The sequence below is a fragment of the Hyalella azteca genome, unplaced genomic scaffold (assembly GCF_000764305.2).
Source record: "Hyalella azteca isolate HAZT.00-mixed unplaced genomic scaffold, Hazt_2.0.2 contig4534, whole genome shotgun sequence".
Lineage (NCBI taxonomy): Eukaryota > Metazoa > Arthropoda > Malacostraca > Amphipoda > Hyalellidae > Hyalella > Hyalella azteca.
This window is the reverse complement of record NW_025934747.1, coordinates 17,760-45,134: the sequence shown is the minus strand read 5'-3', so window position 1 is coordinate 45,134 and position 27,375 is coordinate 17,760. Positions and strand designations below refer to the sequence as shown.

The 27,375-nt window shown below is 39.4% G+C and overlaps 1 protein-coding gene across 1 annotated transcript; it reads right to left on the bottom strand.

Moving 5' to 3' along the window:
• On the bottom strand, nt 1–27,375 carry LOC108675996. The gene is made up of 14 exons (XM_047880051.1): nt 27,323–27,375; nt 18,722–20,521; nt 17,126–17,185; nt 11,310–11,496; nt 9,613–10,413; nt 6,928–7,024; nt 5,829–6,546; nt 4,996–5,155; nt 3,310–3,581; nt 2,734–2,978; nt 2,291–2,322; nt 1,616–1,758; nt 1,206–1,402; nt 1–926 (listed from the first exon to the last, which is right to left on the bottom strand). The coding sequence occupies exons 1-14, from the start codon at nt 27,339–27,341 to the stop codon at nt 114–116; spliced, it is 5,544 nt and encodes a 1,847-aa protein (XP_047736007.1). The 5' UTR covers nt 27,342–27,375; the 3' UTR covers nt 1–113.

The following is a 27,375-nucleotide window of genomic DNA, read 5'->3' as shown; positions in this document are numbered from 1 at the left end:
GTGTTCGCTAGCATTTGATTTGAAAAATAATCACGTGGACAGGAGTAAGTTGATCTAATGGTAACTACAACCTAAGGAATGGACTATAAGCAAAGACCAAGGGATAATCTTTCCTAGGAGCGCTTGGAGGCAAGTACAGCGGCGTACGACATGGGAGAATGGGGCTCCCCATCGCAACTCGAATTACTAATTCCACTCAGGGCTTCCATACTGTAATTACTGCGACTGGAACGCTTGGAAGCGTCTTGACCTTTTCTTGCCTTAGCGTTACAAGCACCACTAACAAGAACAGGATTCGACTTAGGTGTTCTATTAGTAGGCTTGTCACCACATGCAGAGGACGCACCAAGGCCCAACGAGGGTTTATCAACGGAGGAAACGCTCGCAGATTTCATAGCGGAGGGAGAACCCGACATCGAGGCAGCACGTGATATGCCACTGAAACTGGCAGATCTCCCACTTGGGACGATCGGTTCAACGAAAGCCATTGATTTGCCTCTTCCAGTGTTTTCCACACTTGCACATGTGTCTGTAGAGGTTGACGCAGCGGATGCTGTAGCGGACAAACACGGTGTTTGGGTTGAATTTCTCTCTATTCTATCGAGTGCTTCTCCAGAAATGACAACAGTATCATCTTCAGGATAGCAGCTATTGGAGAGTTGCTCCGATCCATCCACCACATTATCGCCGCCAGCACCAGCAGGGTCAGCGAGTGTAGACGTGTTGCTCGAGTGCGAGACGTCGCTAGTAGACAGTGTGCCCGAAGTAGTATTAGTAATGAGAGCCTTAGCGGCGCTCACAGCGTACGTTATTGTAGAGGTGAGTTCGTTCGAACTCACACAAAAGTCTCCCTGTTCATAAGGCTTCTTGATCCACGTCCCACAGCCGGCTTGCTTGAAGCCCTGAACCATGATGCGCTTGCTCTCCTGCACACACAAAATAACATCACAAAGTTGAAATTATAATTTAACAGTACGTTCCATTCAAGATGTCAATTTTTGATTAAAGATTAGTTTAAATTTGAAATATTCGTTTAAAAGAATTGACACCAATTACTTTGCTTCAAGTCAGAAATGACTTTAAAAATATTGGAATTCCTGTGAAATCACTATGACTGCTACTGTGAAAAGTTGGCACATTTTATCCAGCAGCAACTACTTATTGACGTGCTACATCTAAATCAAAAGACTTTCAATCAAACTTACCTGATATTTTTCAGCCTTAGCTTTGATGCCATCATAGGGAGACTCAGTGGCCTCCGAGAAGGTAAGGCCTGAGCCTGGAGGCATCCTCTGCACGAGCTTTAGGAACCTCTTCAGGAGGCTACGCTTGCACAGCCGGGAAGTCTGTTCCCCTTCCTGCTTGCCCGTCATGGCGTTCAGGATTTCAACGTTGTCGGTTACTGCACGAGGAAATTGCGATTATATTGTTGCACTTCATTTATGCATTCCTTATGAAAAAAATTTCAACATTAACTCGAACAAAGGACTTGTAATACCGAATCAGTGTAAACGAAGAAAAAAATATAATGGATGTGCTCGAGAAATACTTCAAATATGCATGGAAATTAAATGCATAATAGAAAAATCTTGATGGGAGCAGGAAAGTGACTAACCGCAATCCCAGTTAAGAGAGAGCGACGGCGCTTTCTGAGGCTGTCTGCTCTCAACGCTGCTTCCTTGGTTCATCTTGGGCTTGTGCATCTTGAATGGCTCGGGTAGCCCCTCCAGACTGTTATCAATGCGTCCGCATAACGCTCTGAAAAACGCGGTTAAGTAATCAATACAACTACTGCAATAAAAACGCTCTGAAAAACGTGGTCATATAATCAATAAAACTAATGCAATAAAAACGCTCTGAAAAACGTGATCATATAACAATAGAACTACTGCAATAAAAACGCACTGAAAAACGTGGTTATATAATCAATAGAACTAATGCAATAAAAACGCTCTGAAAAACGTGGTCATATAATCAATAGAACTACTGCGATGTATGTTCAATCTATTACAATACTTTAGTAAGCCTCTGAAAAGTTGGCAAAGCAACGCGCATTGGGCGCTGTCGCATATGATCTTGAATTTATGTTCATGATATTTTTTTCGTCGAAAATACCACTGTAGGGAGATCTACTAAATCCTTACTACTCCTTACTACTACTAAACCTACATCTACTTTGTTTACCGGTTTACCCCCTTCTTTTCTATTCGGTCTGAGTCGGCATTAGAGAGCTTTATGCTTCACATGCAACTTCACTATTACCTGCCTGCTAAGTAAAAGTACGACGCACTGCAGTTTCATCATCTCTGCCTTCTCCAAAGTCTATGAAACCGAACCACTATTCACAACTCGGTTGTTTACAATGTGTAGAAAGTTAACAGCTGCCAGATGCATCAAGTGGGTGTGCACAATGTGTAGAAACTTTTCACAGCTGCCAGATGCATAAAAAGTGACCTAAGAGAAGGTGAAATATATCATTGACGACTTAAACGCGGGATATAAGCAAGAATAGAACTGTTACAAACATGTGTAAATTAGGAAGATTTCTGCTATAATGTTTTTTCTATGTCATCAAATAAGTGCAGGATGCCGAATCGTCATTGATTGCGAAATAGATTGGCAGATAACAATCGCAACGTAAATGGCAATAGAGCAATAATAATAAATTAAAGAAAAAGGAATGATTATTCTTTTTCTAAGCCAAAATAAAGGTAAATGCCAGCAGGTTTGTACCTTGATAGGTATGGTGCCTTCGCCGGACTCTATCTTGGTCCTGAGGAGACCTCGACACTGCCTGTTGGGGTGGGGATCCGCAACCTCAGCTTCTTCCTCGTGTGGGGAGAATATTCTGGCATCCCCACAAGGGGCCGTGTTGATGTATAGGTGGAACTTGTAGCGGTCCTTCACCTTCAGGAAATGTCTATACTCAGAGTCATCGGGCACCTGTTCTATCACGCACGGTGTGTCGGGCGGCATCTCTGGAAAAACAATTGACTGATGAAATTATTTGCAAACAGACGATCTCGCGATAGTTAAAAAACGCAAAATTTTTAATACATAGGGGATTTTTAGCTGTGTTCCAGCCAAACAACCGTATCAGGGATGAGTGAATAGCAGAAACCCGAATTTATCGTGACTCCAAAACACCTAAAATCAACTAGACTACAGGACTAAACGCACAGATGATTTACATAGATTTAAGAGGAACTGACATTAATAGATTTAAGAGGAACTGACATCAATATTTAAGAGGAACTGACATCAATAGATAAAGAGGAACTGACATCAATAGATTTAAGAGGAACTGACCTCCGCTAATGATAGCATTATAGAGCTCCATCTGGGCCAGGAGGAAGTGAACAAGGCATCGTCTGGACACAATTTCAGCGTGGCAGTCGTTGAGGCACTGGCCACTAATGCTCAGTCTCTCGCCATTGATGCACTTGGTGCCAGTGCTGACGCTCAGGATGAAAGTGGCATCAGAATCCTCGTCGTCCGTGACCACGATGCCCGCCAGTACCTTGCGTTTAGCGATGGTTGGGTTGTTGCTCGTCAGCTCCATGAATTTCTCGCACACGAGTCTAGGAATAAAACAAAATGGAATTAAATATACAATTAAAATCACGGACGCAATAATAAATATTTTTTGAGAACGGTGAAATATTACGAAATGCAGCTAATTACAGAGACTATTAAAAACGGATTTTGTAGAAATACAAGCTAATTGTAACGTATAAATGATAATTTTAGGTACTGGTATAAGGAAATCAGTCCTATCATTCCTTCAGTATAATCATGTAATAATGAACTAGATACTTGATGCTGTACAGACAGTAAATGAACCACTACGTCTCTAAATCGTTTTTTCTACAAATTAATCTAAAACGAGGCGAGAAATGACCAAGACAAAGACAACTAGATAAAATAAGAAAGTATGACACTGATTTACTACCTAAAAAATTTGAAAATTGCTTGCAAGATTCTTTGAGACGCTAGTAAGCAGATGTAAAACGATGGACACGACAACGATTCGGTATACGGCGAGAAACATTAAGGAACGGGACAAAACCAGACATTCCGAATGCGTGGATTGAGTATTTAAAACTTAAATCCATGATTATTTTGATATGACCTTTAGTACATGATAAACAGAAAAAAAATAATTTATCACATAAATAATTATAATAATTTTTCATATAAATAATTGAAACTAACACAAGGTAGTTTAAGAAATGTCTGAAAATTTGTTATCAAAATTTCATATTAAAGATTAACTATAATGTTATGAATCGTCATATCCTGCAAAAATATGTAAATTAGGAGTAAATGTAAACTCCTATTTTGCTCGCGACCTCTCGTCTCGATATCGTTCAAGATTTTCACCTTAGTTAAAACAAGACTCGCCTTTTATCGCAAATCGCGATCAAACTTTCAGGATTTTTGCGTCTCGAATAAATAAGAACAAAACGCAGATGTTCAACATTAGAGCTAATTATTATCAATGAATTTAGTCACTAACATCTTATTCTAACATGCAGCATCGTAGATATGTAAGGACTATTTCTAACAAAATAGCGGGTTTTCCATAATGTAGTGTCAAGACCGAAGGTTACCTCGAAGGTGGTAGTGTGTGCGACGGGTTAGTTAGCCTCCTGCCTATTCAGATGCGTGTCCCGTATGTTATTTTCAACCTATTATTCATCTGTGCTGTAAATAAACTGTATTTGAATAAATGCTTGTGGGAACAAGTCTTCACTAATACTCCGACGAAAACTCTTTATAAACTGACTTGGTGAAGAACCTGATCAAGTTATTACAAGATACTTGGCAACCTTAACTTAACAATTTCATTCAGAATCGTGTTTGCCACATGTTACTCATATCTACAAGCCTGAACAGTGAAAATATAAATTATGGTAGGCTCAGAGCAATTACACTCAAGAACCTAATCGCTTACAGTATCATTCATAATTATTTCTGATGCTTGTTACTCACTTAGCAACTTTATCAGCGACGGTCTGAGGCATCTGGAGATGCACCAAGGAGCCGAACTGCGTCTGCTGTAAGGTGCTGTTGGAGCTGCTGGCCACCACGCCATAGATCACGCTGAGGGCCTGACGAGCAGCCGCTGCACGGGCGTGCTTCTTGCTGTTGCCTGCAACAATAACGACTACAGTGGCACCAGGACAATAATGACTACAGTGGCACCAGGACAATAATGACTACAGTGGCACCAGGACAATAATGACTACAGTGGTGCCAGGACAATAATGACTACAGTGGTGCCAGGACAATAACGACTACAGTGGCACCAGGACTATAATGACTACAGTGGCACCAGGATAGAGTGAAGTAGCAACATAACAGCAAGGGTTGCTTCTTGCTATTAACGACTACAGTGGTACTATTAACGACTAGCAACATAACAGCAAGGGTTGCGACTAATAATAGACTAATAATTGCAAGGTGGGAAATAGACTAATAATTACAAATGCAATAGGAAGAAACGAAATAGCAAATGATGAACGATCACCGGAAATAGTTTGACAAAAGTTATAATTCTATAAGGGATCACTGTTTACAGAAATGACATTTATAAATAGAACAATTGTCCTCTAGTACTAGTGATGTTTACCAGTACAACTACTGGATTTCATTGGTGCAATAAAAACTCGTACGATTATATAAAAAATCTTTCATGGTCTAAGATAATGTTCAAACGTGATTATACTGTGTGATGGAAATATTAGCTGTGTCGGTGAAGATATTTAATATCTTACAATAATTCCATATATATATATAATATCTCATAATATATATAATATTACCTGTGCCAGTGAAGAGCTTCTTGTCGAAGCGCAGTTCATAAGTAAAGACGCGCGCGTGAGGCTCGCCGTCTTCCCTAACTAATGTGTACTCGCAATCGCCATGCATTTCGTTCAGTAACATAATAGGGTTCTTGTCAGTGACCGTGGGCCCGTTGTAGACTTTGCTCACCCCAGAAGCCTGGGCAACTTGGGCCCGTTTGCTGGCACCACTTCGGGCTTTGGTAGAATGAAGGGTAACGCCGTTAGACTGGTCCAGCGCAGAAGTGGAGGAGCTTGGAGACACTGATGAAGATGCGCCTCCTAACATAGCTTCTGCTCCAGCTTCTGAGCAGTCGCCGCTGCTGCTGCTACGTGAGCTGTCCCTACAGCCACCCGAGGAGTTGATGCCACTTGCAGCAGAACGGCTACGTTGCCCACGAAGAGTCTTGCGGGAGAGTCTCATGGCCAGAGGAGACTCAGTCTCTGCTGCTGAACCACTGCTGGCCTCCATGTCTGTCATGCCGCTGCTCACGACTGCAGCAGCGGCTGTAATGTCGTCAGCTGCGGCGACAGCGGTGTGGGCAGGCATGCTGGAAGTTACCTCGGAGATGGAAGTGTTTATAGTCGACGAGAACGAGGGAACCTCTGAGGAGGAGGACGTCGGATGTGCAGGAACAGCAACGCCTCCGAAGTTTCGGTATTGTACCGTCACTGAGTTATCCGCGGTCGCGCTCGACCCCTAGAAATTAAGTTATGTGAGTAAGAGTATAAATATACCCTACGGATTTCACAGTTGAAGGCAAGCCCCTGAGCATAGTTTTACTCAAAAATTACAAAAATTAATCATACTTGTAGTAAATTTATTTCATTCCAAATCCGAACCATACTGAAGATCTAATTTACTCGCTAAATTCATTACCGCTCACAAAATTAAAAGCAAAGCCGAGCTAATCTAAATTCCTCTAAGCCAATTACGAGCTCGAGCTTCTATGAGAATATATACCATTTAAATTATAAAATATGTCAATGGTCTTCATTTGAAACTAATCTGGAAATGAATGAAATTGAAATACTGATGAATATCAAAATAAACTGGCTCCATGTCAACACAAGATCTCACCATGTACACGCCCCTGTGAGTCGTGGTCCTGGAGTCGAAAGTGCCGTCAAAGTTCTCAGTGCGGTCGTCTTCAGTGAAGTCCGTGGTCACGCCGTGGCTGCGCAAGACTCATATCAGTATTCTTAATAATAGTCGACACACCAATAGACTATTATTCTTATTATAGACAAGTTAACAAGACTCATATCAGTATTCTTAATAATAGTCGACACACCAATAGACTATTATTCTTATTACAGACAAGTTAACAAGACTCGTATCAGTATTGTATACAACAGTCCACTATTATTCTTATTATAGACAAGTTAACAAGACTCTATTGTATACAACAGTCCACTATTATTCTTATTATAGACAAGTTAACAAGACTCGTATCAGTATTGTATACAACAGTCCACTATTATTCTTATTACAGATAAGGTAAGAGTTATTCATAACAATCATTATAAATGCGCTGGTGTGCTGAACACGATGCTGTTCAGTACTCAGTTTTCATGTTAATTTTCCAAATTTGAAGCAGGAAAGCTGCTCAGAAATTGCAATTGTTCCAAGTTATACATTACAACTTTCACTTTTTTCCAACAGTGACAGATTGTAATATTTATTACCATCTATCTATTTATTACCATCATTTTAATATTTATTAAAAATACTTTCAGACTTCTTAAGGGGCAAGAACATTGAATTACAGAGAGCATCCCATCAGATGAAGATTTTGGACGGTTTTACTATAATTTCTTATTAATAGTACATATAAATGCAAAAATAAATATTTATTTACAAAACACCAATGATTTATATACTGTTAATTATCATCTATTCTATGAATCAGCTACTATGAATAAATAAAAGCTCATTAATATATTCCTTAATGTCTCAGCCCAGCATTGAAGTTGATTTATATAGTATCACTCAATTTATGTTATTAATACACATTACATTGTCTCAACAGAATCATTTTAAACCACAGATATTGAATAAAATAAGACAAGATTTTATTTTAAAATCCCTGCCAGGGCAAACAAGAGAGGGCGCCGTTCAACATCCAGTGCAACCCTCGTTACATTTACATCGTGACAGCAAAAACTACACCACAACACTTCTACTTTTATTCAATTACCAGCCGCCTCAATAGCAGAGCAGCAGTAAATAGCCAGTAAACTTATATCTAAGCTCAGTGTGGGCGATGAACTGATTAATTCAATATACTACAACATTATATTTAAAATATCACATCACCGACGATCACATCAGTATTAGGATGACTGAGATCAAGTCACGGTCAGATCGATGAGATCGCGTCAGCGTGTTCACTTCCAGGGCCCATACTTTCAAAACTCGCCAAGTGAACGTAAGTACTTAAGCTCTATTTTCTTGTCTATGATTGGTGGATTTTGCTTGAAAAGCCATCAATGATTGGCTGATGAACTTACGATCTCTTAACTTTTTTTGAAAGTATGGGCCGTGGCCTTCAGGAGGACCCGAATGAGGTTAAAACTTTCGACGTAAAAATTCAACTCCTCAGTAATTCCAAAGGTTTCGTTGGTGACAAGAAGTTATAACTTAAATAAAAGATAATTCTATCATTCTACGCCCACCACATAATATGCCTAGGGATAAAAGAATTGGAGAACTGTAGCAATAATATATGCGCATGCTAAAATTACCATTATCTCTACACAAAATTTAATTAGCGAATTCAAGCAAGACTTAATTAAACGGTCAAGAAAGAGAAAAATTATTAGCATCAAAAATACTTGATAGCAATTACTCCCGTTAGTAGAGAAAGTTGAACTAGGAAAGAACTGAAGCTTTCCAGTTGAGAATCTTCGGAAGACGAGTGTTCAATCAAGCCCTCAAGTTTTCCAAAGATTTTTCAGCAATTCTCGCTGAAATCCTAATCGGTGCACGACAAAAAAATGCCGATTCTAACCGTTAATACTGATTGTACACATGTAATTAATATGAATAAGATTATCTAATAGAAACAATTACTCTAATGTTCATTTAAATCATTTCCATTATTCTGTCAAATCAATAAATTAAAAATCAAATACAACGTACAATCGTCAGCGGTAAAATGAATATTTACAAGCATCGGTCATTTCTTATAATTAGCACAACAAATGCATTAGCACCATCAAGACTTTGCACTTACATTGTAATCATGAACACTTGTGACACGAGTACACGTGATCAGAATTAAAATAGAGATATTATGGGTGTACGAATTTCCACGTAATGTGAATAAAGCGAGATTCTGTAGCGTCATCGCATTGGATCAGCGAGAGTCACAACAGAAACAGGAAATCTTCGCCGCGGTCATGATTTGAGCCCACAAAGAGAGAGCTTAGATGAACCAGTAATGTCTCGTAGAATTTAACTAAAACCCAGCACACAGTCTAATGCCAAACATCAATTTATCAAGAACTTCGATCAGGCAGTTAACGACATAACTGCTATGAGAAGTTAAAATCTGATTAGGCTATTTATACATTTAGGAACCACAATATATCGAAGTCAGTACTAAAAATGAATAAAAAAAATGACATGGTTAAAATCATACGGTGACAGCAATACACTGCAAAAAAGCATGCATTACCGACGTATTTGCCCGCCATAAAAACTACTTCTTTAGTTGCTGTACTGCCTTCTAGAACTGCCAATGAGATGAGTCTAACTCACCAAGAAGTTTCTTCATTTTTTAATTCAAAATTCTTCATAGCTTTGTAGTTGTCCTTGTTGGTCAACGACGGTTCATTTATTAGCGATGTAGAGCCATTAGTAACTACCACAGAATCAGAGTTATTTATTTGCGACTCATTCCACAGTTTATTTTCAAGTGATTTCGTTTTTTTGAAATTACTTCCTTTTTGCCCTTCTTGTGTCAGCGGTTCGCTTACAATTTGTTCGTTATATACATCGGTTGTGAGAGGCTTTTTCTTCTTTCTCCTCTTCTTCTTGACAACCTCGCTGTCGAGAGGTCCACCAGCGACATCTGTTAGTGCGTTGTGAGCCTCAGCGACCTCTAAATCTTCGGTCTTCGAATCCTGGCTGGAGCCTTGAATTTCCTTGGCAGCAATAGCACTACTAGATTCATTACGTTCACGGACTACTAATCCATTTGCATACAAGTCTTTCACAGTATTCGACCGGTTATAGCTATTCCAAGTCTCTGCACGATTATTATTTTCGATTATTGCTTCAACGAGACGCTCTTCGGGAACCCGAGTGTCATCGGAATGTGCCACTTCAACACTTCTAGGAGGATCCCCACCCAACTGGGCCCCATTGCAAACATCAGGATCGACAACTCGTTCACGCACTTCAGAGGGCGAATGGGTTGCAGATTTAGAAGCTTGCGGGCGCGCAGTAGTGGCGACATCGCCCCACGAAGTCCGACGCATGGGAGTGTTCGCAGGCGAGACAAAATCTCGCGTTCTGTAGGCCGTGGCCATCGGAGGCCGCTCGCGCCACGAACTATAGCTGTTAGGAAACTTGTCATTTCTGGATGCACACATCAATGGCAACATTATCGTCGTTTGCGAAGAGAAAAAGTATACAAACGGCTTAGAGTGAATACGAGGATTCGAAGCTAAAGTTATTCTATCATTTGATGCCACCGAAGCTCAATCAAAATGAAAAATCATGGGCCTGAGTCCTCGCTTCATGATCCCGCTGATGGCTTTTAATACACAGCTTAAAACGCAATGACATATAAACTGACATTAGCGGTACTACTCAACAGGGCAATGCGAGAGCAGAGCCTGACTGACATTGAAAAATTGCACATGAGAATATGAAAATTAATTATCGCACGTCGGTGATTAATTTTTTCCAGATAAGGAATGGATATTACTTCAGTGATTCCAACAAAGACGAGGATTGTTCATCAGGATTGAAAGGAAGAAACTAATTTAAATTACTTCGAAGGATTGTTTGTGAAATTGATCATGAAATAAGTGGAATCTAGATGAACCGGAAAGCAATTAAAGCTACCAATATGTTTTGTTGTTGATGTTTGGAATGTGCAGCGATTTTTCATTGACAATAAATGCTGTAATAAAATCAAAATCGGTGCGAATAGTGGCAAATGATGTAAGCAACTGAACTCTCTGTACTGAGAACAAAGACGCTATGGAGAAAAATTGTATTCGTTACTGAAACCAATGACAAGCGCTAAAGTCAATCAAGCGAAGACTTTAATGCAGGGATAAATTATTACGTTTCGGACATGTGTATTGATAAACGCTAACTTCCAGGCCTGCGCTTCCGAATAGGATTGACGCTGTTCATGCATCCATAAACAAATGAGAGAAGCGACCTACTGAGAGACAATACAGGGAAATTCTTCGACTGCGGGAGTTGTAAACTCATCTTACCCAGGATTGTGCGTTGAGAAGGCCTGAGCAACGTTATCAGCGTAACGGAACTGTATGAAGGAAGCCAGAGCTGCGGACGCTGCGTTGTGCTTGGCCAACTTCTTGCTTGGACCCGTACCTCGGTACTCAACGTCTTTCATCTGCAAAAATAACATGACATTAATGTGCAAACACATGGTAAATTCTTCTGCAAACATATGGAAAATTCTTCTGCAAACACATGGCAAATTCTTCTGCAAACACATGGTAAATTCTTCTGCAAACACATGGCAAATTCTTCTGCAAACACATGGTAAANACCGAGTTGAATATGGGAACAAGAACGCAGGGTATAATTGAAATTACCGAGTTGAATATGGGAACAAGAACGCAGGGCATAATTGAAATTACCGAGTTGAATATGGGAACAAGAACGCAGGGTATAATTGAAATTACCGAGTTGAATATGGGAACAAGAACGCAGGGCATAATTGAAATTACCGAGTTGAATATGGGAACAAGAACGCAGGGTATAATTGAAATTACCGAGTTGAATATGGGAACAAGAACGCAGGGCATAATTGAAATTACCGAGTTGAATATGGGAACAAGAACGCAGGGTATAATTGAAATTACCGAGTTGAATATGGGAACAAGAACGCAGGGCATAATTGAAATTACCGAGTTGAATATGGGAACAAGAACGCAGGGTATAATTGAAATTACCGAGTTGAATATGGGAACAAGAACGCAGGGCATAATTGAAATTACCGAGTTGAATATGGGAACAAGAACGCAGGGTATAATTGAAATTACCGAGTTGAATATGGGAACAAGAACGCAGGGCATAATTGAAATTACCGAGTTGAATATGGGAACAAGAACGCAGGGTATAATTGAAATTACCGAGTTGAATATGGGAACAAGAACGCAGGGCATAATTGAAATTACCGAGTTGAATATGGGAACAAGAACGCAGGGTATAATTGAAATTACCGAGTTGAATATGGGAACAAGAACGCAGGGCATAATTGAAATTACCGAGTTGAATATGGGAACAAGAACGCAGGGTATAATTGAAATTACCGAGTTGAATATGGGAACAAGAACGCAGGGCATAATTGAAATTACCGAGTTGAATATGGGAACAAGAACGCAGGGTATAATTGAAATTACCGAGTTGAATATGGGAACAAGAACGCAGGGCATAATTGAAATTACCGAGTTGAATATGGGAACAAGAACGCAGGGTATAATTGAAATTACCGAGTTGAATATGGGAACAAGAACGCAGGGCATAATTGAAATTACCGAGTTGAATATGGGAACAAGAACGCAGGGTATAATTGAAATTACCGAGTTGAATATGGGAACAAGAACGCAGGGCATAATTGAAATTACCGAGTTGAATATGGGAACAAGAACGCAGGGTATAATTGAAATTACCGAGTTGAATATGGGAACAAGAACGCAGGGCATAATTGAAATTACCGAGTTGAATATGGGAACAAGAACGCAGGGTATAATTGAAATTACCGAGTTGAATATGGGAACAAGAACGCAGGGCATAATTGAAATTACCGAGTTGAATATGGGAACAAAAATTCAGGGCATAATGCAATGGAAACGATGCCTACGAGTGTATTTAGGTGCTCTTCGCCTGTCGCGACTCAAGGACTATTAATGATGTACCCCTCCTCAAGCGATCTTTTCGTTGTAGCGGCCTAGCATTGACGGGGTTTATGAAACGGATACGTAGCATGAAGACCGCCGCAGCTTGCAAGTTAATGCAAGTGCGAACCATGCATTAACTTGGTGGGATGCAAGACACTGCATCATAAGCTTACCGCTCGTCAGAAGTGTGACTGATCGTAAGATAGATCATAATAAGATGGATCATAATAAGATGGATTATAATAAGATAGATCATAATACACGTGGTATTGAACGACCGAGAATCCACTATCTCAAATTGTGGAGAACGAAGCCAGCAGCACTTCCAGCAACGCAAGGTTTAGTAGACCAGGCGTACGTACGTAGGCCTAGATTACGGACAACGAGCGCCAGGTTCAGTTACGTGTCGCCAGACCAGCGATATTATTGGTGGACATGCGGAATAAGGCTTACCAGCGTTTTTTGTCGTTCAAGTAAATCGTGGGAATTTGACTGTCATTGCCACATTTGGGACTTGTCCCAGGAGCATGTATATGTCGCGTGAGTGATAAGAAAAGAAATAATCAGATAATGTAAAGCGAAATTAATTAATCGCGATTCGTAGAATACGAGAAAATAAAATTCGTTCGCGTCTTAGAATATAATTCAACGAGTCATCGTAGTTTGCGTTAACGCATACAACTAAACTAGTTTTTTTTCAGAGTGTCTTTTCATAAGCATACGGAACAGATGTTATTTTGCACACATAACATATCGACATCTCAAGAAGAACATGGAAACAGCTTGCTTATCTATAAAGGCAAACCAACAGCTTCACCCACACCGGTTTTTCGTAGCACTCCTAAAATTAAGTTAGTTCATCCTTCCTTATCGTCATTCAAACAAAACTGAAGGATGTACACTCTGATTAATCAATGGTGTAGAGGTGATGGATTAAACGTTATTTTGCAATTACGTATTATACTTTTATTAAATATGTTGTCTTTCAAGAAATAATCAGAGTTAGAATTGCAAGAACGTTTCTAGAGAGCAGTGGGAACGACGTCTTGAAAGCAGCATCTTGTGTCTCGTCCCAGTATTGAAAGCTAATAGCTGCCTATTTGTCAAGCAATGAATGTGAACAAGTGCTGCAGCTTTCATTGAAGAAAGACATCACATTGAATTTAATGTGATGTCTCGTGCATCTAAGTATTTTACTCTAACCGTGGTTTAATGAAAACTGAACCTGCCACTATACCCACGATAATGGCCCAAGCAAGATGCACCAATTGAGTCAACCTAGAAATGGGTGCTGTTACCGTTCAACTAAGCCCTAACACATTCATATGTACATCACAGATGCATGAGCACAGGGTCAAACAGCGATCGATCTTATGTCACGCCATTCTCTCATTCAAGTGAATTATTATTCCGAGAGCTGTTTGGTTATTTCATAAGCAACAAGAAAACAAGCACACAAACTTACCTGAATTTGATATTGAGGGCCTCTTAGAGAAAGAGGATTAAAATAACTTCCGGAATTTAGGTTGACATTTGAACATGTAAGTACCGTGTAAACATTGTAATGGATCTCTAATTTTAATCACAACGAAAACTTTGACAATTGGAATGCGTCGAAAGGAAGACTTTCAAAGATTGGGTTGTGTTGATAAACATTGGTACATCAAGAAAAAGCAAAGCAAATTCCAGTAAACGTTATTACATGTAATGTCATATACTACATGAAATCAGCATAAAGTATTTTTACCACGAAGACCACAACGCTGTATTTTCTCCAGCTTGTTATACCTTTGTTCATTTCGTGCAAAATGAAAGAGACTGCTTCAGGCGCTGTGATGCAGACATCTCCGAGCATCGAACTATAGTTGACAATGTCCGGCCAGTAAGGTGCTGTTCAAAATGAGCCAAGAGCAGAAGGATAGACAAAACGAAAAACGTGTTAGAAAATAAACAAAATGCAAATACGAAAAAAAATTGCGTTAAAACAAGCAAAACGAACAAAAAATAAGTGCGGTACAAATCAAACCACGGCCGTAACTCATTAGTGGAAAAAAACCAAACATTAAAGGGGTTGAAAAAGTTGCAAAGTAATCAACAATGAACGCAAATTGGTTGAGTAAGCATTAAAAAATGAAAGTGAGACGCATGAAACTTGCGAAACAAATGTTTAAAAAGAAAACATAGTGGAATTCCGAATTCATATCTTGCATGTGACTAAAGAAATCATTTATGATCTGTCAATGATTTGATGTAGAAACTGTCAATGGCATTTCTAATACAGCATTGAACAGCCAAAAGCAACAAGAATCCATACAAGTAGCAACAAACAGAAAATGAGAAACAATATTTGCATTAGCAACTTTTAGATACATGAATAAGCCGGCCATATTGTGTACGAGAAATGAGACGGTTTTTCTAACGGCAGGTTTCATTATCAATGCAAAAAATCATCAATGAAGCTGCCTCCTGAAAATTAAAGTACACATTTTGAGGCTCCTACATAATTCTGACTCAAGTAGAATAGAAATTTATTGTAACAAAATATCTGCAGAAAACTAGAAGGTAACGATAAAAAAAGCCCAATCAAAGGATTGAAGATGTGCAGAAAACATCAAAACTAAAGAAGTACCACGGAACAATAAAAAGACCCAGTTATACCTTAATTTAATTAAGTCCCATCATACAAAAAATTCAAGTTTTACGAAGACTAATAAGGGCCTGAATACCGATAATATGAATGTCCATTCAAGACAAATTTAGCCTAGTAAGGAAATGAATGAAAACATCAAACCTAACTGATAGCACGACACCACATGTTATCACGGCACAGCTAATAAACTCGTATGTTGTAAAGCATTTCTTCAAACATGGGAAGGACAGGAGTAGAAACGGATTAAAGAATTTCTCAATTTGTTACAAATAATTACTGGTTACTTAAAATTCAAGTATTTCATGTTAGAGAGCTTAAATTAAGCGATGGAAGCTTGAGCCTCTCCACAGCGTGAACACTTTAGAAGTTCATCATATCAATCGAAGCCCCATTTGCATTGTAAAGGGAAAGATTCAAATTTCAATTATAGGCTTGTAAAAAATAATTGACAATTTTCTCTTGGTTTTAACTGACTTTGCGCATGAAATATAATGCTGGATTGTTGAGAATATCAATTGATATGATATAGCATCAGCACCTATGGGTGATGCCAGTTACTTTGGCAAAGAGACAATTAAAGCCATGCCCGTTTAGAAGTTATAATAGAAGTTAACGTGCAAGATTATGAAGAGCAATTTCAATGCGTGAGAAAAAGCAAAATGCTACATGTCAACAAATGCTAACCACTATTCACAGCAAGTAATGAAGCAACGAATACAAATTAAAATTAAGCGAAACCTAATAATTGAAACGATAAAATTAAACCAATTTTTTTTTAAATGAAGTCAAGACAAGAGAGAAAATTACAACTACCGAAGATTAATTCAAACCAATAGAAGACGAAAATTATTCAGAAGCAAAATTACGTGGCTAAATTAACGACGAGACTATAACGGGAAGGAAATAATCGATTTTCTGTCTCAAGGCCCGAAAATCATTGCGGCCAGCATCCAAATATACAAATCTTCAATGAATTGGACAACACAGTCTTCGAGCCCTCACCATTATAAAATGACTGCGAGGAGATGTAATTCAATAACACATCATAAAAATATCCATCGCAATCAATCACACAATTATATTCCTTAAAACCGACGGCTAGATGAATAATTTTTCGACAGGAAGTTAGTGTGAGTAAAAATATCGTTCTGCAGCAGCCTGATATATTTCTAAGTGATGTTTGTACAAGTCAAAACCTGTAAAAGCACACAGAGGAAGCTAATTCCCAAACGGTAACCAATAACAAGAAGACAGGAACAGGAACAGCGACTAGCCGGTTTTCGATATGAGGAGCAAAAGCAGAGAAGCCAGCCATGTTAGTAACCGAACTACAGCCCTGAATACTGCAAGTAGCAAACAATACCAGTGTTGTCGATGATCTAAAATTACCTGAACCATTTTGATAGATCCAACCGAGTAGTGGCAGAAATGCAAACAAAACCTCATCTCATAGAAATTTTCCAAATTACGTAGATAAGATTTGAATTGTACGAGAATAAGAATTTTCACCAACCTTTATTAGGATACAAGAGCCTGATTTGTTCTGGCAAACCAAGGAGGCACGGCTCGCCACCTGCAATGTGGACAGGCAACCAATGTTGCAATAAGATCATAAAATAAAAACTTTGACTCTGAATAAACGCGCGAAATTTCTCGCTGGGAAATCTACACAAGTCAAGTCATATCAACAAAACTAATAAAGACATCTGTAATTGTTGCACACGCAAACTGTGGGTTAAAGGGGGGTCTCTTGCTAAAGACTGAATATGAAAAGATGAACCCCAACTCAATTTACACGTGTCGTATATTGCCAGGCAAAATTATGAGATGAGATTATGAATACAGACTTAACTTGTGTTCAAATTACAGAATGTCCGCCACATTTGTATCGTAAAACAGAAATGTTGCGCAAGTGAGACGAGTTGCATTAGAAAGCAAAGTTGCAACTGGTCACCATTCGACACCAGGGTATCCTCCTGGCGCCGCTATAAAGAGCCGAAGTTCTCGTCAACTGAGCATCAAGTGAATGATGAGCGCAGGCTGATATCAAATACATGCATCTCGAAAAAACGCGCGGTGGGTATGGTAATGTAAAGAAAAACGAGATCTCCACACAATCCAACATCAGAGAATTGAATGTTCTCACACAGCGTATAGATGTCGAAACGAACAATTATCGATACGGCATAATTGTATTTCAACGCGAGGGTTCAGGGCAAACACAAATGGCTTTTGATCAAGATGAGAAGGCGACTACGGTTTGCGGGAAAAGTATTACCTTTAGGGTACATAACTAACGGCGGAACACGATTTACGCATTTTGAAATTCATGATCACAAAAATAATGGATAAAAATTGAGAAAAAAGTCCATTTCCCAAAAGTCCATAAACTTTTCCCTGTGGAAATACTTCAATATCGTTACTACACTAACCAACCTAATCGAATCTAGATATTTAACATGGTAGACAAGGACTAGAGATGAGTCGTGTGAGATCATGTTAAATTATTGCAAACAAAACTGACAACATTAAAAGCACGAAACAATTTAATTTATTTCTATTTCGCAGAAACTGAAATAGAAATAAATCAAATAATCAGGGAATTTCAATCAGGCAGATTAGTTCAATTATAAACATACCGCACAATAGATCCAGACAGTGCAACACTTATTCGAGAAGCAAACGAAGTTTACCAGAAGTAAATCAAACCATCCATTCAACGACCTGTCCTATGCGATTTTTGCTTATCTTTAATAGTTTAATACACCCTAGACTTAGTACAATAATATAAGTGAAGCAACTTAATTCTTCGGAATAATTTAGGAATAGTAATAAAACGGACATTTTTGAAGGTGAAATGTTCAGACAGTAGAGAAAACGAGATAATACAGTTAAGTTAGGAATTCTGAAGGTGGCTTGGTGTTTTAATCCATTACAACCTGGCAAACAGTCGATCAATTAAATAATGTTCATATAACCACGTCAGGAATACAAGTGAATTTCTATATAGCAATAAGAAGAAAAAATTAACCTAAGCGAGGATTTTTATGGAAGCTTAGTATCAAATATGATGCAGGAATAATACATACAAAAAACGTATGTCCCATACCTGGATTTGTGCCAGCATCAAGTCCAGCGTCTTGAGCGGAATGCTTGTGACCTCTCAGGCCTGGGTTCACTTCATTGCTGTCAGCCGTGGCATGCAACTGAGGACCCACGGGTGCAAGAGGTGCTCTGAAGTCGCGGTCCCTCCGCTCGGCCTGCGTGTCGTGTAAATTTCCTTCAGCCCCTGACGGGCTTATAACTTCAGCCCCAGCAGGGCTCATTGCTTCAGCCCCAGCAGGGCTCATAGCTTCGGTTTGCTCAAAGCCACCACCCTGAGCGTGAGGTATACCTGCACAATTTCTCGAGTGAGATTTATCATCGCGAAAGGGGGAGTGGTTACGAGAATTAGGCATCGATGAACCACGATTGAAAGTTTTGGCTGGCTTGTAGTTATTTGTACTCTTGTAAATCTTTTCATTACCGTAGGAAGAATGCTGGCCTTGAAAGTGATTGGCATACTGGTTGTCGACATTTTCATGAACCCGGGAGAAATAGTTATCAACATTGTATCTCTGATGGAATCTCTGGTGATTCAAGATATTTTGCTGCTCCCAAGTTGAAACAGAACCATAATTTTCAAATGAACCATAACCAGAATGACGCGGGCGAGGATTCAAACCAGGGCCATTGCGTACCCCGAACCTAGAAAATCCTGCAGGTTGTTGGCCGGGAAACGCAGGTCTGGGACCACGGGGGGCAATTGGCCTAACTATTTGGTTGGAATACGCATTAAAGCCCCCTGTAGCCACCGTATGTGGAGGCTGCGAGAAATGCCTAGGCAGGATCGAGTGTTGGAAGTTCCTAGGCATCTCATGCGACCCCCTCCTACTGCCAGCATGAGTGTCTTGACTCACCACGTTACCATTACTCAAAGCCCACTTAGTTCGACATGAAAGTTGCGACCTCTGACCAGGCAGCGATGATGCACCAGTCTCTTCATTATCTTTAAGATTAGGTTGATTTTGCGCATTACTGAACTGACGATTAGGCTTCTGCACATTAGGAGGAGAAATAGAATTTTCTTTGTTGTAATTCGAGACACTTCTGGTCCTAGAACGAGAAAATGAACTAAGCCCGGATTCGCCAGCACAGCCGTTTGCATTGTAAATCCTCTCTTGAGGAGCTGCAAAAGATGTCGAATGATGAGAACTTTCATTTTTTGGAGCGTAGAGACTAGCAGAATTATATGGCACCCCATCATGATGCAGTGAAGGGTGACCGTGGGCGTGATTAGAGGGTGGTGAGGTTAATGATGGTTGGATGTTGGCTTGAGAGTGATGATTATTATGCCGCTGCTGAGTGAGTTGAGTGGCCCGTGTTTGTGGAACAGGTTGAGCGGGCCTGAAAGCGTAATTATTAAACCCAGCATGATTAGGAGGCATTTGGGCACAGACAACGTTAGGCCGCGGTACATCCAAGTCTCCAGGGAAATTGCGTGCATGCGAGCCGCTACGAATCGAGTCAGAATTTCGTACATTGGGAACCGTGAAATTATTTGACTTGAGGCAGCCTTGAGAATGTGAAGCCTCAGGTATAATAGGAGATGATGCATGTCTGCTGCTATTGCTGCCTTTCTGTCCATCAGCATCATTGTTGTGATGTAAAGTTTGACTCAAAGTCTTGTCATGAACCGTGTCGAGGAAACTGCTATATTTAACTTCTGGTGCTTCAAGCATTTCTGAGCTTGAAGCATTAGAAGTCGGTGAATTACGAGCTAATTTGACTTGAGTCTCGTCGGGCTTGTGAGTAGAATTGGCACCTGCCACTAGGCGAGGTTTAACAGTGCAATTTGTGGTCCCTTTGCCTGTGCAAAGAAGAGAAGCAAGGAGTTAGCAAACATGCAAAACGAAAAAGAAGCCAATGCAACAAGAGGAAAAACATCTCGTTTAGTGATGGTTGAAGAAGGAAAAAGATAACATGCATGCATGAACAAACTGGGCGGATTTCACTTTGTATTTTGGTTAATAAATTCAATCGTTATTTCGAGAGAAAATTTCTAGTGAAAAACCCTCTTTGACATTGACTTGGGGCTTCACTTGATATAAATGAACATTTATAGCACATATCATGATAAAAGGAACTGATAAATAGCAATAAACAAGCTGAGGAAAGCATCACAAATCACATCAAGCAAAACAAAAATTATGTAAATAAATGTAAAATTCAGAAGCTAATCAAGTTGAAAAAATGATTATTCTACAAGATTACAACTAAAATCAAAGAAACCCTTTGGGGAAAATTGTTGTCAATTAAAATGACCAGTGAAAAATTCATTTGCAGAAAGAATGACAAAAAAACTAAGATAATTTGTAAAACTCAAATCATAACATTCAAAACAAACATAAAAACTTCAGATTAATAAGCTCCTTAATTTGGCTTTGAAGCAGTGAGAGTGAGAGTCCATATCAGGGATGTTAGCGGTCAGAAAATGGGCAAAAAAACTTGCACAGGCATTGCCCTACCTAAGGGTCAAATTACAGTCAAATGTGAGCACAATAGCTGACAGACATTCAAACAGTTTCCAATAATTTCAAAATGGTAGTCTTATGGTTGCTTGTCATTCTTTAGAATCTGACAATCATGCATGGTGCGTTCTATTTAGGAAAAAATTCCATGACTTTATGACCTGGTTCTAGTAATCTTTGAATGTCAACTGAAAAGAGAGTAGTCGGCACAGCATAACCAAACCTTGCCACAATACATATGTACATGATGTGTATCAAACCTACGCATCCACTTGTATATTTATTTGATCTTACAATTTTCTTACGAATCCTTTCTCTACTGGTTTCAAATGGAACTGCTTGGCATTAATGGGTTAACACACGCAGCACAGAGAAAAAAAAAAATTTTCAATTGTTTGCAAATTCCATGATTTTTCATGTATTCCATGACCTGTACACACCCTGGACAATGTGAAGTAGAGAACAGGAATGAGTGCATAACACAACAGGTGCTTGAGCAAACTGCACACGAAGTTAAACCATGGTTCATTAGAGCTCATGATTGAGAGCAGCATGACTGTTTTCTAAGTTAAGCATTTACTTGAATGATAAATTTTTATTGAACATGGTCATAAAAAATGGATAAAAAAATGGTAGAAATTAAGATGTCCTTCTGGTATTGTATAAGTTACCACTCAAATTGAACAGAAAAACAGGATTAATTTACATTAAATCCTTATAAGGAAGCGGAAAGCAACCAAGCCGTTATTTTTGCCAGATTTTTGCTAACTTTAAGATGCTATTGCATAGAATCCATCATTTGCAGCTGAAACTATAACTATGAGTAATATGCAAGTAACATCAAATTGAGATGTAATTCTTATCAAGTCTGAAACATGACACACAAAATTTCAAGTAAAAGGTTCTTTCAAAATTCAATAGGATCTCATAAGAAATTCAGTGCTACTGTCTTAGGGAATATCATTAGGTTACACTAATGTATCATATTTTGAATGTTAAAGTGGTAGGCAATGATGCTCCATGCAAATGGACATATTTCTAAAACCAAGTTTAGCTGACAAGAAATTTAATAGCAACAATACAATTTTCAAGATTTATACTCAAGAAAATCTTTAACTGCATAAAATTAGCAAATTATGAGTTGCAAACATTTTGAGCTTGATTCAGCAAATATTCTCCAATATATAATATCATTGTCATAAATTGAAGCCAAATCTTAATCAACTCCAATACTTCAACATACAGCAAGACAGTTTTATATTCAGGGTTATTCTAAATGATGGTCCCAATTTAATAAATTTGCATTTATTCAGGTATAAATTCAAAATAACTAATCTATACACCAATGAAAACAAACAGATTTACATTTTTCTGCATATTTAGAAATATTTCATTTTTCCCCTCATGCTGCACGGCAAACATCTAAACGGTAGCCAAACTCGCCCCACGCGAGAAAGAATATCTTGTGTTACTGAGTGCACCGTAGCAGTGATACGGTTCTTCAGATCAAACAGAGTTGCTGGTAGAGGCGGGACGTAAACAGAGTTGCTGGTAGAGGCGGGACGTAAACAGAGTTGCTGGTAGAAATGGAGCTAACAGTTTCATTGACATAACCAAATAAGAAATGAGTGCAGAGCCAGATTTTCATTTCCTACCTGTCCTACCCAACAGTTAGGAAGTGACCAATTCAGAAAGCTAAAAAAAATTAAAACGCCTAATGTTGCATTTGAATAGGTAAAAATAACTTGAATCCTTCTCATTCAATTGGCATTTGAATTATCTGTTCAAAATTTATACTTAAATATATAAAATTTTTATAAAATAGGGTCCATCATTTAGAAAAACCATGTATAATACTCTAATGAAGTCATGTTGAATCTTAATTTGATTGTATCCACACAGCACATTGTTGAATCCTGTAGTCTAGAGGGAAACAAATTTTAAGCTTTAGGCCAGCAGGGTAAAAAAGCAAGGCAAGGTGCATCAACCCATCACCAACATTGACCACACCATCACTAAGGCAGACAAAAAATGTGCCAAAATCACAACTGGCAAATCAGATCACTCATGAAAACAAACAAACCCCGCACTGGAGCAGCATCCTAAAGGCCCATTACACTCCTCTGCACACCATGAAAATTTGTGGAGCGCCTCTCCTCACACTCTCCATAACCACGCTCCACATTCCTCTCTCACCCTCTCACTCACACAACACGGTTACAGAACCCATCACTCCACCACCACACTCCTCACCGACCACACACACAACGTACGTATACAAGATGGCAACTCCAAGCACCCAAGCACACCGCAAACTCCTGATTACAAATGGCATTAGCAAAGCCTTTGATGCCATCCTGCACCTCCTACTACTAACAAAGTCTACAATACAACACTACATAGCAACACTAGATGCTGGTTTGCCGATTACTCAATAGGCAGACAGTCATTTGTACACTACAATGGCACTACCACAGCACACAAAGAACATACCGAATGGAGTACTCCAAGGATCAGTCCTCTCATTAACCCTTTTCAATCTCTACATGAACATTCCAGCCCCACCAGAAAACATTTAAATTTCATCGTACGCAGACATACATCACAATTACATTAACACGCGCTTTAAAACACATGGTCCACACAAGTATAACCTTACATCACACTACCGTACTAGAGGGCTGATTTAAGGTGTCACCATCACCTATATTTCCATGTCTTTTGGGCCACACAAACAGAACATCAAAAACAAAATGCAGACCTAGGCTAAACACACTTGGATCCCTCACAGGAACAACATTTGGACACAACAAATAAAGCCTCACACTAGTGTAACAATAGATATACTCACTGCTGGACTATGCCAGTCTAGCCTTTGTATCCATAAATTCACCCTCACTCCACAACCACCTATAAACCAATCAAAACACAGCACGCAGCATTGCACTTGGTGGCACCTGAACCACACCACCCAGCCACGTCCATGCAGAAACCAAATTCCTTTTTCTGGAAGAACACCTAGCTATAGGAAGCACCCAATTCCTTGCATCTGCACTCCACAACTCCCTCAGCCTCTGCCATCACTTTCAGCATTTGGCACCATGCACCCATGCACCCAGATAACAGCTAACACTCCACACAACTACTATCTAAATACTATAAAACCTTACACCCGCCCACACACCCAGCCAACTTGAATATATACACACCCACATGTCTCACCTGGAGCGCACTCTCAAATCTACCAATCAGCAATATCATATAGACAACATGCCACCAGACATCAGCCATACAGAGCAGCAGTTAAACTATGCTGACAGGTGCAGTTCAGCAGAGTACACTGTGCTCACAATCTCTTGCTATGGTATACTCCTACAAACATCACCTGGACAGCACTCATTTCGACCTATGCCCCCAATGTCATGCATTCTTCCACACTGTCAAGCATCAACTACTCGAGTGCCCAGAGCTGGCAGCATCCAGGTTATGGACTGGCATAACATCCATCACACAACTTAATTAGGTCAGAGCCAGCTTGGGAGGTGACTTTCCTGCGCAGCGCAGGTATCCTGGCGTGACATGAACTTTGGGAACAACATCATGCTCCATAATAACATAAGCAGGTATCCATACAACTGGCAATGGAAAACTGCACAAATACACCAAGCATGTGCCTTTTATAGCAACACCCAAAAGAATTAAGCTTGCATGTGCTGTGCAGTCAAGACAACAGGTGTATGCTGTGAGCAAGCAGCGTTCATGCATGCTGTAACAGGATGGAAATAGTGATAGTACTTAGCACCAACTCGGTTATCTCTACAGTGAAAAAGTTTAGAAAATTGTGGCAGCAACAATGCAATCATTTCCTTCTTTCAGAAAGGAATAAATAACCAGCCAATTAATCTACAAGCTCTGAAACAAATAAACAAGTTTAGTTAGTTAGTTTAGTGGCCAAATGTTTACTAGCGCTTCAGCTATTTAGCTATCTCGCACCGAAAGTCAAGATGAACATCACCATGGAGGTGGAAGGTCTCAATTATTCATCACCCACAAGGGGCGGAAGGTCTCAATTGTCCAGCCCGCTGAAGCTGGCTTGAAGGAAACAGCGTTAGCATCTCAAAGAGACGAAGTGACAAGGAGGGACAGGTGAAAAGCAACAGAAACGAAGACAGTCGAACAAGAGGTCGCTTACACGGGACGTCGGCCGCCCGCACGAGAGAGACAGAGAAGGGAAATGCAAGGAATCCTGCCTACATAATAACTTAATGTAAGGAATCCTGCCTACATAATAACTTAACCCCACAACTGAGACCTGCAGTCAGACATCGCGAGCTCAGCGGTGGGGCGCTCAGGAACAATCCCCCTAGGAACGCGAAATCCCATAGGACTTCTGACGAGCACAGACACACGTCAGAAGTCCCCCCTGAGGGGACAAATAAACAAGCAGAGCCTTAATTAGTAAAGGTTTGGGTTGAGAATGTATAAAAAAAACATTAGATATGAATTTACCCCTGTAAACAAAAATATTCAATTAATTAAGAACTAATGCGTAATTACAAGGCATGTGACCCAACTTCCCAGAAGACATAACACACACTCGTGTAGAAGATCATGCCTTGATCAGATGTTATATACCTATCTGTTCACATCCATCTTATTTTAGTGCCTTTTTGGGCTTCATTTCAGTAATAATAAACCTCGGTCATGCCTCCAAAAAAAGTCAACAGTGACAGTAGACTTTAGTGAAAAGGAACTGGCCAACAATTGAATTGAAAAGGGAAAACCATGCAGAGTGATATGACTCTGATTTTGCCACCAAGTGCATCATCAGGCATTGACTATATTGATTTTAACAAATGAACAGTTGAAAGAAGCTAATGTGTCAAAAGGAGTGAATAATATAACAAAGCAAAAGACTCATATATAGAGGGAATAATTATTATATTTGTATATGGTACATACATGAGAAACAGTTGGAAGGTTCTAGTGCCAATGTGGTATTCATTTGCAAGAAGGCACTGAAGATTTGCAGAAGAAAACACTTCATTCACATTTTCAATGTATTCCTTATGTGTGTATACAGGGTGTCCCAAAAAAACGATACCCAACTTTGAATGGCTGTAACTCGAAAAGTAATAGAGTTAAAAATTTTTGAAAGGTCAGAATTCGTTCCCTACCTTTTTCTGCATCTCTCCACCAAAAATCAGACAGATTGATGTAGCCATAAGCGTTTGATAGAACTTTCAGTGACATGTGCTAAAATCGTGCTTGTGCAAAGTTTTAGCAATATCATTTTGCATAATAATTACATTGTCTTGACATGTTTTCTTTTCACTGTTTTATTTTTTAGCGCATTTTCTCATTTATGAAAAAATGCGCTATTGTGCTTGCCATGTCCGTCTGTCCGTCTATCCTTCTGCCCGTCTGTCTGTCCGTCCGTGACTTCATGTTTTCATCGAGGAGAAAATGCGCTTTCTGTCACTCACTGCAGTGAGTACTGAGTTACATTTTTTGTATCTTTGGTGAGACAAAAACATGGCATGGCAATCTTTGGTGAGAGACAATCTTTGGTTTTGAAATTCTCTCTCACCAAAGATTGCCATGATTGTCTCACCAAATATTGCCATGGTTGTGTCTGACCAAAGATTGCCTCTCACCAAAGAATAAAGATTGTCATGATTGCCTTGTGGGAAAAAGTTGGAAATGGAAATCTTTCATTTAAAAAATTAAATTTAAATTCAGAGCCATTATGTCCTTAAATTTGATCATTTTTACTAGTTTGTAGTGGAATAGCCCCAACCCAAATAGGTACAACACAACGAAATACCTAATCAATGGCTTAGTGGCCGGTGGGGCAGGATAGATACGAGACGAGATTTACAATTCTACAAGAAAGACAAAAGATATACGGCGATTATAATATGGTACTTCGTCTGGTTGAGAACGTTGAAATTTGAAGAAATTTAATTAAACGGATCATTCATTCACTCATTGGAAATGGAATGATGGTATTACCGTATTAGTATGTAGCTACGGTAGAAGCAAACTCAAGTAGCTAGGAAGTAGGCTAGCTAGTAGAGTATTTTTCGTAAAACACTTGCAAATACACGAGAATTCACCAATCGCGTGTTTGGTCTTACCTCGAAAAGAATGATCCATGATGCTGATTTAAATATTTTCAGGTTAATCCATC

Coding starts and splice junctions, on each gene's coding strand:
- LOC108675996 (XM_047880051.1), bottom strand. Junction 11,497..17,125: donor GCTCTTGTATCCTAATAAAG/GTTGGTGAAAAT, acceptor ATATGTTTGCAG/AAGAATTTACCATGTGTTTG. Junction 5,156..5,828: donor GAAGCTCTTCACTGGCACAG/GTAATATTATAT, acceptor TTATTGTTGCAG/GCAACAGCAAGAAGCACGCC.